Raw genomic sequence first — 16,966 nt, forward strand, 5'->3', positions numbered from 1 at the left:
TTAGGTGCTAAAATGTACCACTAAGGTACCAATATGCATCCTTTGGGTACAAAAGTGTACCTTTTGAAAAGGTACAGCCCCAGTGACAACTTTTGTACCTTTTTTTCTGAGAGTGTAGCATTCATTTAAGTACTTATTTCTTTACTTTTGAATGATAAACCATTTTGTTTCTGTCTTTGGTCTCCACTTGATGTCCAATGTCAACGTGTGTCCTATAGCAAACACAGTTGTGAACAAAGAGAACACAGAGTGAACCAGGAAACATGTGTGGACACCGAGCCTGTGAAGTATAACGTTCACATAAAGGGAGAAAAAGAAGTCCTCTAATGATAAGAGGGTCTTTTAAAAGCTTCCTCACAGTCTACACAAAATGTCCTGTGCCTTTTTAGATAAAGAATAATTCATTCTCGTTTATTTTAACACTCATTGACATAGCACGTCAATCAAAATTTTCTCTCTCACTAAGCTGCCATCCTCCACATGTCACGGTAACGGATGTCAGCTTCTAAAATGTCACTACCCTCTTCAGAGTAGTGATGGAACCGGGCGGCGACTGCGTTCGCCTGTATTGAACCATTTTGTGATCATTTGTTTCAGAGGTCCCTGGCTGATTTCCTCCGTGTGGTGCTTTGAGGTGTCCCTGAATGTGCTTGATGAATTGTCACCTCGATAGGTGGTGAAGGCTGACTGTTTACTTTTGGTCAATAGTAACTGTGTTTGCCAGCTGTGGCAGCTCTCTGAGAAGTGCTGTAAACACCTGGCGGATGTGTTGGATTCCACTATTGCCTCCCTACGGCCTTGTGCCTCAGGCACTGAATTCCCTTCGGCCGCTCTTTCACAATCTACCCGTGTGTATGTGTGTATGTGTGACGGCTCTTCTTTTACTGCCAGTGATTCAGCATTTCCTTATTCAGATCTTGGAATCTGAAGTGTACATAAAGACTTAATATCTAGCCTGAAATTGGAGAGTTGTCTTGACTTTAAAAGGCTAGTGATTGAAGCATCTAAATCCTTGACCTTGAGCAGGAATTCCTTGAAGAACTTTGATGATTGACTATTATTCCCATCTGAAAGTTGAATGCTCTTGAACAGTCATTAAATGCAATTGTAGTGTGTTATGTTACCTTATATTTTTCTCTTTATCTTTTATAGGGATGTGCGTGAGTTTGCAAATGGTTCGGTGTGCCTGGAGTGTGACGCGCAGTGTGAAGTGGCAGAAGATGACGGTCTTACCTGCACTGGGCCTGTGAGTTCAGTCATATTTATCTCCAGCTACACCAATAATATCAGCCTTTAAAAACAACAACGTCAATGTAATTGACATGGTGTTTTAGACATTCTCTGATTATAAAAAAAAATACAATATATATATATTTTTTTAAAGAAATGAATACTTTTATTGATTGATCAAAAGTGACACTGAAGCCTTTTGTAATGTTACAAAAGATTTCGAATAAATGCTGTCCTTGGTCCTTCTATTCATCAAAAAAATCCTGAAAAAAAAAAAATAAATAAATAAAAAAATCAGTTTCCACAACGATATTAAGCTGCAAAACTGTTTTTTTTTTTAACATTGGTAATAATGAGAAATGTTTCTTGAGCATCAAATCAGCATATTTGAAATATTTTTTGAAGGATCATGTGACACTAAAGACTGAAGTAATTCAGCTTTGTGTCACAGGAATGCATTGCATTGTAAACATACATAGAAATCGCTCATTTAAATGATATTAATAATATTTTACAAAATATAACTGTTTTTTACTGTATTTTTCATCAAATAAGAGCTGCCTTGGTGAACTTGAGAGGCTTCTTTAAAAAATATGTGAAGGGGTGATATAATGCCCTTTTCATAAGATGTAAAATAAGTCTCTGATGTCTCCAGAGTGTGTATGTGAAGTTTTAGCTCAAAATACCACACATTTATTTTTATATAGCATGTTAAAGGTCCCCTGACATGATATTTTTACTTTCTGATTTTTTTTTTTAATATGAGTGTTCCTAGCCTGTATATGGTCCCCCAGTGGCTAAACCGAGCTTTGGCTATCTTTCTCTGCCTTTGAGAAAATGAAAGCTCAGACGGGCTGATCTTGAATCTTTTCCGTATTACGTCATACGGGGGAAAGGTTACCTCCTCTCTTTGCCCGCACAGAGAATTTGGCTCGCTCATTAGAAAATGAGCTACAGTAGGAAGTACGAACGTGATTTGAGTTTTTCCTCGAGAGATATCATGGCTTGCAAACCAGCGAAGCATGGCAGTTGATCAGTGTTCGGATGTACGAATGAACACGAAAGTGTTTTTTAGTTCCTTCATCCGAGCCTACCAAGCAACAATTTCTAATGTGTAGCCTAACTGTTCAAGTTCAGACAGGTAATCTTTCTCTCAAAATCATCCTATACGGTTTATGCATAAGTCAAGTCAGTGACTATAATATCAACTTCACATCGAAAATAATCTTATATGTATTATGCACAAATTATATAGAAATATATCAAAGACCAATCTGGACAACTCTTTATGAAATCAATGACACACGTAACACTGTACAACGACTGTCTTACTGTATTTACATCACCGTGTCTGCATTGGTGAAAGCATTAGAGAGAGTGCAGAAACTGTGTTGCAATGATGAGATTTTCATTCTCGCGATCAACAAACTGTCTTCTGCTTGCTCAATGCTCATCACGGCAACAATTTTATGTGATGGGGATAGATCTAAATACTTTAAAAACTTCTCACGATTTGTTAATCTCGATAGCTGTAATAGTAAAAACGTATAATAGCTGGGAGGAATGTTGTGTAGTCCCTATACCAGCCGTTTGTTGTGGTCCTTAAAAAGTTATTTTGTTAAAAGAAAATATCTTACTTTGCTTTGAACTTTAAGCATTGTAACTTTGCAGATGTTGTTTATGCTCAAACAGCAACATTACACACTAACTAAAGTTAGAAACGTGAAATCATAATCAACCACCCCTTTAAAAAAATCTTACCAACCCCAAACTCAACCCCAAACCCCAAAAGTATTTTAAAGTACTTTTTCATATTTTTTATTTTCATATTTGTGTTATAAGTTTTTCTTTGCCACTGATTTAGACCAGTCTCTCGCATAAACCCCACCCTTCAAATGCATATGTCACAGTTATTGACAGGCAATGAGTGTTTCTGATTGGCCGATCCCCTGAATCCTCCTTTGCTCTTTGCAGAGTATATAAAACTGTCACCAAGCATCTCAAGTGAATTTAATTAGATAAATTACTGACCATCATTATTTTTTTACTGGCAATTTTATTTGCATTATATAAAAAAAAATTGCAAAATCTGTATTTGTGATTCTAATATTCCTCAATATGTAAGGCAGAATCTAATATTCTTCAATATTTAAGGCAAAGAGGCTGTTTTTGTCAGTCACAGCATCATATTCAGGACGATTTTAATTTTATATTTCTGTTTTTACAGAAAAGAAAAGTGATATTTGATTATTTCATATATATATATCCAATGATTAATCATTTATAAATATTAATATTCTATATATAGATAATATTTTTTTCTTAAATATATGTGCATGTGTGTGTATTTATATAGCCAAAATAAGTATACACAGTGCTCCCACATACAGTATATTATGTAAACACTTTTATTTTGGATGCGATTAATCGCGATTAATCATTGGATATATATAGAGTATACAGTGTGTGTGTGTGTGTGTGTGTGTGTGTGTTTCATTCACCAAAGATGCTTTTTCTTGCATTCGGTGCTTGGTGATTGTTAATTTTGGATTCTGTGTGCATGTTTCTTTAATTTCAATGCAATCTCTTTCAATATATATTAGCTTAAAGCACAAACAGAGCTGAACAGCAGACACTGCCTTCGATTGGCTTGGTCAAATGATTAATTGAATCCCTTGTCGAAGTGTACTTTTGCTGCCGTGGGATTGATTTTACTTCTTGTTAATTTAGTGAGAAAGTAGATTAAGTTGCCTAAGCTTGGCAAGTGTTTACAGAGAGTCCTGCCCCATAGAAAACTCCTGAGAGTGGGATGAATAAGCTGGTTGTCCATGAATCTGATCAGGTTAGAGACATTACCACAGATGGGCTGTGTGTTCAGCGCTGCCCCTTTTTCAAAACAGCCTCAAGCACTTGGGTTTAAATTGATGACTACATGACAAGATGCGTACGGCCGTGTGCTTGTGTGTGTTGTTGGCAAAAGAGGAATTAGCCGATCCGTCTCTAAAGCTCAGAGGCCTCGGGCTGTTGTCTGCTTGAGTCAAACAGAAAGGTCTCGCAAATGACGCGATCATGAGCCCTCCGAGACCCGTTCCAGCACAAACACAGACAGACAGACAAAAACTCTAAAACTAAGTGCGTGTCCTGACTTTTTTCTTTTCTTTTTTTAACCTGTCCCTGGAAAGTTAAATATTCCTCTTTCAAGTGGTATTTGCCTGATCAAAGCTTGTTTATCTGTTCAGTTTAGTCAATGTGCCATGTCAGTATGTGTTTATGTTAGTAATTGTTATTTAAAAAATTGAAGGCATTTTGCAGTGTAAAATTATTGACAAAATCTCCTTGTTAAACCTTGTGTCATATTTAATTTAAAGGAGTAGTTCACTTTTGAAAAAAAAAAACGTTTTGCTGATAATTTACTCACCCCCATGTCATCCAAGATGTCCATGTCATTATTTCTTCAGTTGAAAAGAAATGAAGGTTTTTGATGAAAACATTCCAGTATTTTTCTCCATATAATGGACTTCAATGGGAACCAAACGGTTCAAGGTCCAAAAGACAGTTTCAGTGCAAACTGCAAACTGTTCAAAGGGCTTTAAATGATTTCAGACGATGAATAAGGGTCTTATCAAGTGAAACGATTGCTCATTTAATAAATAAATAACAAAGTTTAAGTTTTATAAGCTGAAATGCTCACCTTGTCATTTTGTTCATTCAAAGAACGAAACAAACAAATTGACTCGGAAAAAGATTTGCTTATTTTGATCAATGAGTTTGAACAGGAGAGTCACGAACGTGCGTCACAGAACAGATCAAAGCAAACATTTGAGCTTATAAAACTTTAACTTTGTTATTTTTTTTAATTATTATTATTTTTTTTAAATGAGCAATCATTTCGCTTGATTAGACCCTTCGTCTGGAATCATTTAAAGCCCTTTGAACAGTTTGCACTGCAACTGTCTTTTGGACCTTGAATCGTTTGGTTCCCACTGAAGTCAATTGTATGCATATGGAGAAAAATCCTGGAATGTTTTCATCAAAAACCTTAATTTCTTTTCGAATGAAGAAAGAAAGACATGGACATCTTGGATGACATTGGGGTGAGTAAATTATCAGCAAAAGTTTTTTTTTGAAAAGTGAACTACTAAAAAAAATTAATATATTAATAATTATTTATTTTTAAATAAAAGTCATGTAAAAAAAAAAACCTTCATTACAGTAATGCGAATATTACGAGAATTACTTTTGAGAATTAAAAAATAATTGTATAGCAAAATCCAGACAAAAATCTTCACATTCCTACATTCTTAAAAATGCTGGGTTGTTTCAACCCAAATTTGGGTCATATATGGACAAACCCAAATGTAGGATTAAAAAAATGTAATTTAAAATTTTAAAACTTTCACTTTCAACTGTATTTTTTTAAATTACATGTTTAACTCAACATTTGGGTTTGGCCATAGTTGACCCAAATTTGGGTTGAAACAACCCAGCATTTTTTAGAGTGTAAACTAGCCAATTGGAGACAATATGCAAATCAGAGACACAATAAAGCGATCATCTAGGTATCCAACTGACTTTCTCCAATAAGGACTGTACACACCCATAAGCCTCTGAGGTGATGCACGACTTAGCTAAACTGTTAAAATGATTGTTGTTATTAGTGCAGATTAACTGCTGAGTGGTCTAACCTACCTTTGAAGCAATCAGCAACATCTGCTTCACAAAGGCATAATTAGACAACACTAACAAACAATGTTGTGTGTGTGGAGAGGAATGGAGATTTGTGTGCAGCAGGTGTCCGGAGGAGCAGCACAATTAACAGAAAACGTGACGATGCTTTCTAGGTAACCTAGCCTTGGAGGAGTTTTTAAACACCTTTATCTCTATATGCTATGCTACGCACGGCCCAATGCAGGAATAACACTGACTCGCTGGGCCGTCATATTTCTTTCTCTCTTTTTTACTTACCAATGAAGACAGTAAGCTTTTTCAGAGCTATATAAAAAATGACGAGGAAACCAAATGAGGAGGCATTTGGTCAGCTTTATAGTAGCCTACAATGCATGCAAACTAAATTGTACAGTCAACATTCGCAATTAAAACGTAATCAGAAACAATAATTTACTTCTGCCGGGATTCTTTAATTAACATGCCCCCAAACTCAATGATTATCTAGAGTTCCCCCACTGGTAATTATGACATTCTGGTGACATTCATGCACACCATTCTCATAGCCATGATCATTTTGATAAGACTTGAAGGTAAAATTAATTCATATTAATATATTAACTTAATAATGCAATGCTGAATAAAGCAGCATGCTTGTCATGTAGTTATGGTTGAGTGTTCATTTGTTTTAGTTTTGAGCCTTTTGCTACTTAATAGCAATAGTAGAGGGTAGATGAGAAATGATAGGGATAGTTGACCCCTAAATTAAACTTCTATCACCATCATTCGTATGTTGTTCCAAACCAGGACGACTTTTTCTTCTGTGGAACCCAAACGAAGAGACACTATTTTGTGAAGTGTCTTTTTTTTTATGTCTATATAGTGAAAGTCAAAGGAGTCCGGTGTTATTTAGGACCCCATTAACTTTCATTATATGGACAAAAATATTCTTCCAAATGTCTTCTTTTGCACAGGTGAAAAAAGTCATAAATGTGTGTACATGATTTTCTATTTTAATATATTTTGAAATATGTTTCTGTGATGGTGAAGCGGGATTTGAAGCACTCGTTACTCCTCTCTTGTTACTTTAGAAATCATTGTAATATTCTGATTTGTTGCTCAAGACACATTTCTTATTATTATCAAAGTTGATGTTTTGTGGAATTGAGAGTTAGAGTCAGAGTTAGAACAGCATCAAATAGAAGTCTTCTCTAAATGTCTTAAAAGGGGTGATGAACTGAGAAATCTAATTGAGCTTTTGACATCTAAGAGGTCATCATATTATAAGAATATCCTGTAAGTTTCAGAACTGAAAACGTCCTTGTTAGTCCAATAACAGCTTTTATTGACACCAGGCTCTGCAAACGGCTCGTTTTTCAAAGTGGGGAACTATGACGTCAAAGAGGATAAAACCCCACCCCCGCAGAACAAGATCAACGCCTACTTCAACACGGCCGGTTTAGCCCCGCCCACCGATTCGCCCATTCACGCATAGCTAAATAACATAGATGCCTACCTTGTGATGACAAACCGGATAGAGCTACCAAGCAATACAAAATATTGTGCAGTGCCTGGTTGTGGAAGAAGAGAGTCGCTGCATAAGCTTCCTCTGGATTCCAATAGGACTGAATTGATAAAGTTTATTTTTAATGACGTTCCAACTGATGAGCGTAAAACATTGTCCGTCTGTTCGCTTCATTTCACTGAGGATTGTTTTGTAAACAAGACTGGATTTGCAGACCGATTAAGAGTAAAGAACGGTGCTGTGCCGTCTATATTGGATCCGACAGGAATTGTGCAACACACGGACTCTGGGTCGAACATGTATGGGTGAATCATTCTGGTTAACACTGGACGTTTTCAAAACAATTTCCCCCAAGTGCATCGACGGGTGAGTCGAAACTCATTATAATATGCAAAACTGTTCTCCACTCACCAAGTCTTCAGTGCGAGACGCCCATAAAAACCGAGCGTTTTTCAGCTAGGCTCAAAACTAGGGTAGAAAATAGCCTATTACTTATTCATTTTGATGTTTTTGAATGCAAAAACCAAGCGAACGTCATAAGTTGACCTCAGACAACAATATAATAAAATTTAAAAAGCCAGTTCATGACCCCTTTAATGTCACATCCTTGCAGAATATAAGTATTCATACAGTAATTTCTTAAAAAAAATCTGAACTGTAGTGCGCCTCTTTTAATATCGATGGAAAACTGTATGTTTACGGCCCTGAAGCCGTGCGTGTTGCGTGCTGCCTGGCTCTCACGGCCGCGTCTGGGTGCCGTCTGCTGCTTTATTGCATCTAGAGGTGGTTTACAGCGTGAAATGAAGAGCAGCTGTAATTGCTGCAAGGCATTTATTCATCTCTCACAAGAGATTCACTCATAAAGAAGCATATAAGCACAGACAGATACGCTCGCACACAGATGTTCCTCAAGGTTACGTAGGCGCAGCTTGCGTTTTACACCCTCAATACGGAGCATCTCTTCCTATTGTCCGCAAATTGTTATTTGTCTTTCTGGTTGATGAGGTGTTCGGATGACTCTAAGGGTGCTCATATTGATATCCAAGCTAACAATTCCCCCTCTCCGGCCTCCTCTCTCCATATTGCGGCCATAAATCCTGCGCCGGCTGATTGTTATGGTCATTGTGTTGGTGGTGAGGGATGGTTATTATCCATAGTTGCTGCTATTTTATGTGTCTCTTTCCTCCACTTTCTTTCTCTCTCTTGCAGGGTCCTGATCACTGTGTTAAATGTCTTCACTTTAAAGACGGACCCAACTGTGTGGAGAAATGCCCTGATGGCCTACAGGGAGCAAACAGCTTCATCTTCAAATATGCCGAGGCCAACAATGAGTGTCACCCCTGTCATGTCAACTGCACCCAGGGGTATGGACGTGTTTGTTAAATGTTTCTTGTGTGTGGGGAATGTATCTGGAGCGGTCCAACTACTTCCTGTGCTCGTTGGCCACGTCAGTTCTAGCCTCAGGAACTTCGGAGAGCCTATTTGTCAACGCACTGACCCTTTTTAGAGCTCTTGTGTCCTCGGAGCTGGCTGTGCATAAAGCATCATTAATTTTAGAGGAAGGAGTTTGCCCTTGCTGCGTCTCTGCCATCTAACTTTAGCCCTAAATGATAACCATCACACTCTCCGAATTTATCCGGCTGGGCACCTGCAACGTAACTTCAGGCCTTTGGGGGTTACGTGAGAGACGGCTCAAATTTCCTGTAGAAAACCACTATCTCGCTTTTCTTCCTCCTGTGTCAGGGACGATGTGATTAGCCAGGGATGATGAGTGACGTTAGCAGTTAGCTGACAAAACGGCGGGACTGTGAGCATCAGGGTGGAAGGGCAGGAATTTAGACGTCAGGAAAAAGACAGGAGAGTGTTTTTAAAATAGGTCTAGCGCTAATAGAGTTGATGAATTGTGAGTGACAGTATAAAATGAAGCAGTTTTGAGATGATTTTAATCTGGTTTCGTTTGACCATTAAGTTGACTCAGGACAGTCATTAGATTTCATTCTCAATCTTTGCTAGTCGTGTAAGTATGAGATCTTTGATTGAATCTTTGAACCTCAGTAGCATAAATTAAGTACGTAACTTTTCATTGAATACCTTGCATGGCATTTTGTTATTTATTCAAATATTTTAGTACACATTAATAAAGTACTAATAAATGTATGAATTTGAATATTTTTTTATATACATATTAAGACAAATTTAGATATATTATTGTGTGTGTGTGTTTCATTATGTTCATTTGTATTCTTTATTTATTGTTTCAGATGCACAGGGCCTCGTCTGCAAGACTGCATTGGAATGATGGACAGGTACAGTCATTTTAAATATATTTATATTAATATATATATATATATATATATATATATATATATTGTGCTTTTTCACCTTTAAAAAAAAAAGTGTCCCCTAAGTGTGTGTGTATATATATATATATATTTATATATACAGTACATATATATATATATATATATATATATATATATATAAGTGTCCCCTAAGTGTGTATATATATATATATATATATATATATATATTAGTGGTGGGCCGTTATCGGTGAGACTCTTATCAGTCGCTAATCTGTTCTCAAAGTTGGGTTGGGAGCTGGCTGGGTTTACACTACGCAAGCTATATGATGACTTTCACGGTGATGTTTTAGCGCAGATGTATACCTAGCCGAATTGCACTGTAAGGGGCATTTAAAACTAATATATTGAAATGTCTGTTTATCCAGACATTAGGAAAATATCTGTCAAACTCATTTTATATTTAATATGTGTGATATACACATCCGGACGTCACACACAAAATACTTTTAGGTGGCAAAAGTACAAAAAGTAATATTACCTATAATATAAAAAGTAATATAAAAGTAATATTATATTTTAATAATATTATTAAAAAGTAATAAGTGATATTAAAAAGTAAGGACTTGACCGCTCTGTAAGCGGCACTGAAAGACCGCTTTAAAACTTTCACAAACATAAAGCACAAAGCCTTTCATTAAGGTGCATTTCGTTCTGAATTGATTGTATCTAAATTTTAATCAATGTTTCATCGACCAATTGCATGGATTTAATAAATAATCAATAAATCTAGCAGACAGTTAATCACGACACAGAGGGGCCGGCGTGTGAACTGAAGCTCGTCTTGTGAGTCATAAATGAACCGAAACACAGTGTATAAGGCAGGCCTACTTGCCTCAGGAGTACAGTGGGTGGCGTGAGGTGCGAGGTCTTGGGACTGAGAGTCTAGCTCCGCCCCCACTGTACTGAGAGTCTCGCTCACTAGCTCCGCCCCTGCCCATCTTACAAACTATTTATTTGTAAAATTCAAACATATTCGTGCATAATGCATACATATTCTGAATGCCTTCGGCAAAATTCAAATGAGCCATTTTAATCTAGATTAATCTAGATTAATTCCAAGATTACAGTGAGATTAAACTAGATATATATATAATTGTTTCATTGTACTTTAAGCCTAAATCTCTGTAACATAAATGATGTCCTAGCAAGCATCACTACTGTGTGTTATACACTCTTTCTCCAAAAACCAGTGACTTCCACTGTCAGTAGGTTTGTAAGGTCAGAATCCTGGAACCAGGTTCTCATCCTCCCTTAAACCATCATTTATTCATGGTATCTATTTTGGTTTTCTGCCCAAAATCCAACAGTTGATTCGAGTCTCACTGGCTGTCATCTGTAGAAAACCACTGTGACAGGAGATCCTTTACATATTTTTTAAATATTAAATAATATGACATAAATAATTACATTTTATGTATATATATATATATATATATATATATATATATATTGATGTCGATGTCGAATTTTAACACTTATTTTAAACACTTATTACACTTATTTTAAAATACTCACAAATTGAGTATTTTTTATTTGAATATCTTGTTTAATATTTAAGTAAGCAAATGTGTGACTGATCACATGAAGTTTTCACTCAAATAGTTATGCTGTAATATCATTTTTAATGAAATGTTATTTTAAATGAACAATGCTTGCAAAATAGAGGTATTTTCACTACTGGTTTCTCACTGTACTTTAAAATTCATCCTTCACTGGCTGCGTACAGTGCAATAGCTTTGTCAAACCCATCTGCATCTGATTGGCCTAATTCCTGTGTTGATGACATCATGAACACACACACTGCTCATTGTTTTAGTGCCAGCTGCCTTTCAAGACAAAGCTCTGCTTTAACACAAAAATGCACGGTGAACAAAAAAGAAAGAGTTATATAATGACCAGGCCACAGTTCTGTGATTAATGTGCTGCTGTGAGGCCTGTGTGTGTGTGTGTATGTGTGTGTGCATTTGCTTCATGGCATATTTGATAAATTGATATCACTTACTTTTCTTCTCATGGGAAAGCTGGAACAAAATACCATTAACTGCTCAGAGCAAATGTGTTTGCTGTTTCATATCCACCATAGTGCTATACACAGTCCTGGCAGGGGAAGGAAGCCAAAGCTAAAAATCGTTTGTCTCGACCTCACACATCACAACCGCGGACTGCTTGATGTGTTTTGAAAACAAAAGCTTCTCACAAGATGCAATCTGATTGGCTCTTTTTGGATATCTCAGAGTCAGGGAGCACAGGTTTATATCAACTGAGATACGAAGTGTCGTTCAGAGGTTCTTCACTGAACAATGAGCTGTAATGTGGACCAGGATTTATATCAACAGTATTCGCTTTTCTCTCGCTCTCACTCTCACACACACACACACACACACACACACACACACACACACACACACACACACACACACACACACACAGTTTTGTCCTGTCCTAATAGTGTATTATAGTGCAGGTGTTGTTTGGACAGACTATCAGAGTAAAGGCTGGAGGAAGTAATCCTGATAAAACACATTGCTATCCTTGGGGACCAAACATGCTCAGGAGAGAGTTGAACATCTCTAGTGTGAACAAGATGAGAGGCAGGTGATAGTCAACACTCACAACAGCCTGCAGAGTCAGGTTAAGAGGATATTTTTCACAACGAAAAGCATGAGTGACTATTTAATGCCATTTGTATATTTATCTATATATTATAAATGTGTAATGGAAGTCTACATATTGTTAAATACAATATTAGATTATTTATGTAATATGTGTATATAATACTATCGCTGAATGGTTTCACTATAAGTAATGCTGGATGGGTGGGTCATGTCTTATCTTGCCTTGGGCATCAGAATCACCGCCATACCTCCAAAAATCCTTGTTGAACCTCTCTGTAATGTGTATTCTAATGTTTCTCTCCAAGAGTCTCTCTTGCACAATTGGAAAAGACATGACAGGTTACATAAAACAAGATGTCAGACATCCTGTCCTCCTTCCCCTGCAATATACGGCAGTGGCACGGCACGGCGCGTGCTGACAGCAATGCAGCATCAACATAATTGCCTGCTCATTGTCAGTGCGAAAGAAGCATGTGGGATCTATACACTCACACAGGCTTCGGTGGGTGATGGTATGCACTCGACTATGGTCTCCGTGGCTCATAAGCTTTGTATTCTGACTGCAGATCAATATCAAATTAACGGGAGAGATTCTCATCTCGCCCATAGATAATCTAGCAGTCTATCACTCATCATGCCTGGGCGATGCTTTACTGTCCCCACCTCACTGAGTGGGAATTCATTTTCATCCCACAAACTTACAGTTCCAAATTTACACAGGAGGGAAGACCAAACACAAACGCCTTCTGTGAAGAGGTATATATATATATATATATATATATATATATATATATATATATATATATATATATATATATATTTATATATATATTTGCCAGTCCATCGTAATTAAATGGATAGTTCACCCGAAAATAAAAATTCTGTCATTAATTACTGAGATTTTTGGTTATTCAATCAAAAAAATTGCTTACAGCTAATTTTATATATTAAAGGGATAGTTCACTTTGAAATTAATTTTTGATATGTTTTAGTTTAACTCAAGGGCATCCAAGATGCAGGTTTTTTTGTTTCCGCTGTATTTTTAGGTCAAACCATTCTTGTCTGTCAGTCATATTTGAGAAGATGAGGACTCTCTCTGAAGATGAGGACTCTCATCAATGTTAGATGTGATTGTCAATTGGGGTTTTGTTTTGTAGTTATATACGGACCACGAACATGACAGAATTTCATTATTGGCTACGTATGTTTACTTATTTATTTATTTTTATTTTTTTGGGGTTATTATTATTGATATTGTTGTCTTGACTTGTATGTAATGTATTGTTATTTATTTTGGCGGAATGGGTTATTGTAGGGGAAAAGCTTTAACTTAGATTGTATCTGCTTTATGTTAATGCTTTCTGTTAATGCTTTGGAAAAGTCGATAAATTAATGTATAAAAAAAGCATGCACAGAGAAGTCCAAATTAAACATGATTTAATGACTCATAAATGTAAGTACACAATGATGGCCTAAGACACGAAACGAGCGGTTTGTGTGAGAAAACGAACAGTATATATATCGTTTTTACCTCTTGTAACCCCAGCCACGTCCAAGTGATCTGAAGGCATGGGCGCTTCGGTCTGCGCAAGCGCATGATCTCTCGCGTATGTATGTCACTCATTGTTTACACAGAGATTTCAGAAGTGTTGCCCTTTATATATCGTTTTACGATATATCGTTTTCGATATATCAACAGACAACTTTGATTTTTTTTTTTTCCGCAAGCACACACGACATCACTTCTGGCGCTTGCACAGACTGAAGCGCCTGTGTCTTCAGATCACTTGGACGTGGCTGTGGTAACAAGAGGTAAAAACGAAATAAATACTGTTTTTTTTTTTTCGCACACAAACCACTCGTTTCGTGTCTTAGGCCATCAATGTGTACTTACATTTACGAGTCATTAAATCATGTTTAGTTTGGACTTCTCTGTGCATGCTCTTTGAGGTGGTGACCATAGACCTCCATTATATGACTGACAGACAAGAACGGTTTGACCTAAAATGATCAAAATTGAAAATACTGCAGAAACAAAGACACCTACATCTTGTATGCTCTTGAGATAAGCTAAAATATATCAAAAATTAATTTTAAAAGTGAACTATCCCTTTAAAGGGATAGTTCACCCAAGAGTAAAAAACTATTTCATTAATTACTCAACCTCATGTTGTTCCAAACCCATTAAATCTTGATTCATCTTCGGAACACAAATAAAATTATTTTTGATGAAATAATGAGAAATGATGAAAGAATGAGAGCTTTCTGTCCCTCCATTGACACCTGCGCAACTGACAACACATGGATGTTCAATGCATAAAATGTAGCTACTTTAAACTTAATATGGTTTCTAAATGCAATGCTGATTCTACAAGATACAAAAAACAAATGGCAACTTTGAGATGTAAAATTCCAAAGATATCTATCAGCAAAGTTGGAACATACTTAAATCTTTTTCCACAGAAAAACTAAAAAGAAGACTTTATACTTTGGTCCGTGATAATACCCCCCCTAATGGCGAGTCTACTTTATATCCATGTGCTTTTAAGAAATACTGGTGAAAAAAAGTGCAGAGACAATTACATGGTAAAATTGTCATTCTGAAGAGTTAACCTTAATGAAAGACCTGTAATAGGACAGCATGTACTGTGTATTGTATGCAGTCAGTCCTGATTTAGTGCTGCCGTTTTCCACGCTAACTGCATTAGGTCGTAATTAATGCTAAGGGAACATTTTCAAACTGAAACCTCAAAGTATAGCCCAGAGAAGACTGATGCAAGATAACTGCAGTTGGAAAGGTTTTTTCGCATCCAACCAAATATCTCATTTCTTTCTAAGCATGAGGCTTTGTTCATGTTGCTTCTCATTTGTAGGATGTTGGCAATTCTCAGCTCGCTCCTCTGATGGGTTTCTCTACTGATCTGTACAGCTCTTTTGTTCTTCTGTAGTATGTGTCAGTGGTTTTCAACTATAAATATAAGTCTGTCGAGTTTTTACAAACATGTTGTATTTAATAAATAAATACATAAATGGATGTATTCTTATATTTCAATGTTTCATTTTAATGATATCCGATGTTGAAATATCTTAGTCATGAAGCAGAACCAGTTGATAAGCTCTGGTTGTGAAATGGGACCAATTACCTAGTAGTTTATTGTTATTGCTTATGGCTAATGTTTATTTTCTCTCCCGTGTTTCCCTCAGGACTCCCCTCATTGCGGCTGGGGTTATTGGGGGATTGTTTGTGGTGATCATTGTGGGTCTGAGTGTTGCCATATCAGTCAGAAGGAAGAGCATCAAGAAGAAAAGAGCCTTGAGACGCTTCTTGGAGACTGAGGTTAGACACAGTACATCTTTTTTTTTCTCTTTCTTTAATTTTTTAACTTTAGCATGCATTCAGAAAACAGACTGTTCTCTCTCTCTTAGCAGTAACAATCATAATCTGTTGATTGATATGTTGTTTAATTGTCAAAACCTTAAAAGAGTAGTTCACTTAAAAAAAAAAAAAAAAAAAAAAAAAAAAAAAACACTTGCTGATAATTTACTTACCCCCCATGTCATCCAAGGTGTCCATGTCATTATTTCTTCAGTCGAAAAGAAATTAAGGCTTTTGATGAACATTCCAGGATTTTTCTCCATATAATGGACTTCATTGGGAACCAAACGGTTCAAGGTCCAAATGACAGTTTCAGTGCAAACTGCAAACTGTTCAAAGGGCTTTTAACGATTCCAGACGATGAATAAGGGTCTTATCAAGTGAAACAATCTCATAAAAAAAAAAACTCATTTAAAAAAAAAAATGCTCGCCTTACTCTGTTCTGTGTGACTCTCCTGTTTGAACTCAATCATCAAAATGAACAAATCTTTTTTCAAGTCAATTCGTTTATTTCGTTCATTGAATGAACAAAATGACTCGAAAAAAGATTTGTTCATTTTAATGAACGAGTTCCAACAGGAGAGTCACGAACGTGCATCACAGAACAGAGCAAGGCGACCATTTGAGCTTATAAAACTTAAACTTTGTTATTTATTTATTAAATGAGCGATCGTTTCGCTTGATAATACCCTTATTCACCATCTGGAATCGTTTAAAGCCCTTTAACCAGTTTGCAGTTTGCACTGAAACTGTCTTTTGGACCTTGAACCGTTTGGTTACCAGTAAAGTCCATAATATGGAGAAAAATCCTGGAATGTTTTCATCAAAAACCTTATTTTTTTTCGACTGAAGAAAGAAATACATGGACATCTTGGATGACATGGGGGTGAGTAAATTATCAGCAAAAGTTATTTATAATTTTTTTTTTTTTAAGTGAACTAATCCTTTAATATTGTTTTTATGATGATATTAAATACAAAATGACAAAACGTAGTTCAACATTATAAAAATTAAGTTAAAAGTACATAACTAAGTCTGTTTTGATTACTACTGTATGTAAACCTCATGAACAGTCAAACTGAATTATTCCAATGCTGAGGAAAATGGCCTATCTTTGCGCCTCTTTTGAAAGAGATTGAATGTTAATTAAATGAACATTAATGAGAAGTTGTGTCCTTGCTGGTGGGATTTT

At 36.3% G+C, this 16,966-nt stretch overlaps 1 protein-coding gene across 2 annotated transcripts in view; it reads left to right on the plus strand.

The window, feature by feature from the left end:
- The window catches only part of erbb4b (erb-b2 receptor tyrosine kinase 4b), a 470,418-nt gene that overhangs the window by 379,725 nt on the left and 73,727 nt on the right, over positions 1-16,966 (plus strand). For both annotated transcript variants that reach the window (XM_089133085.1, XM_089133086.1), the window contains 4 exons: positions 1,153-1,246; positions 8,630-8,784; positions 9,682-9,726; positions 15,603-15,735. In XM_089133085.1, the coding sequence (XP_088989211.1) occupies positions 1,153-1,246; positions 8,630-8,784; positions 9,682-9,726; positions 15,603-15,735 (427 nt within the window). The remainder of the gene's footprint in view (positions 1-1,152; positions 1,247-8,629; positions 8,785-9,681; positions 9,727-15,602; positions 15,736-16,966) is intronic.

This window comes from Pimephales promelas, chromosome 7 (assembly GCF_988280905.1).
Source record: "Pimephales promelas chromosome 7, fPimPro1.hap1.1, whole genome shotgun sequence".
Classification (NCBI taxonomy): domain Eukaryota; kingdom Metazoa; phylum Chordata; class Actinopteri; order Cypriniformes; family Leuciscidae; genus Pimephales; species Pimephales promelas.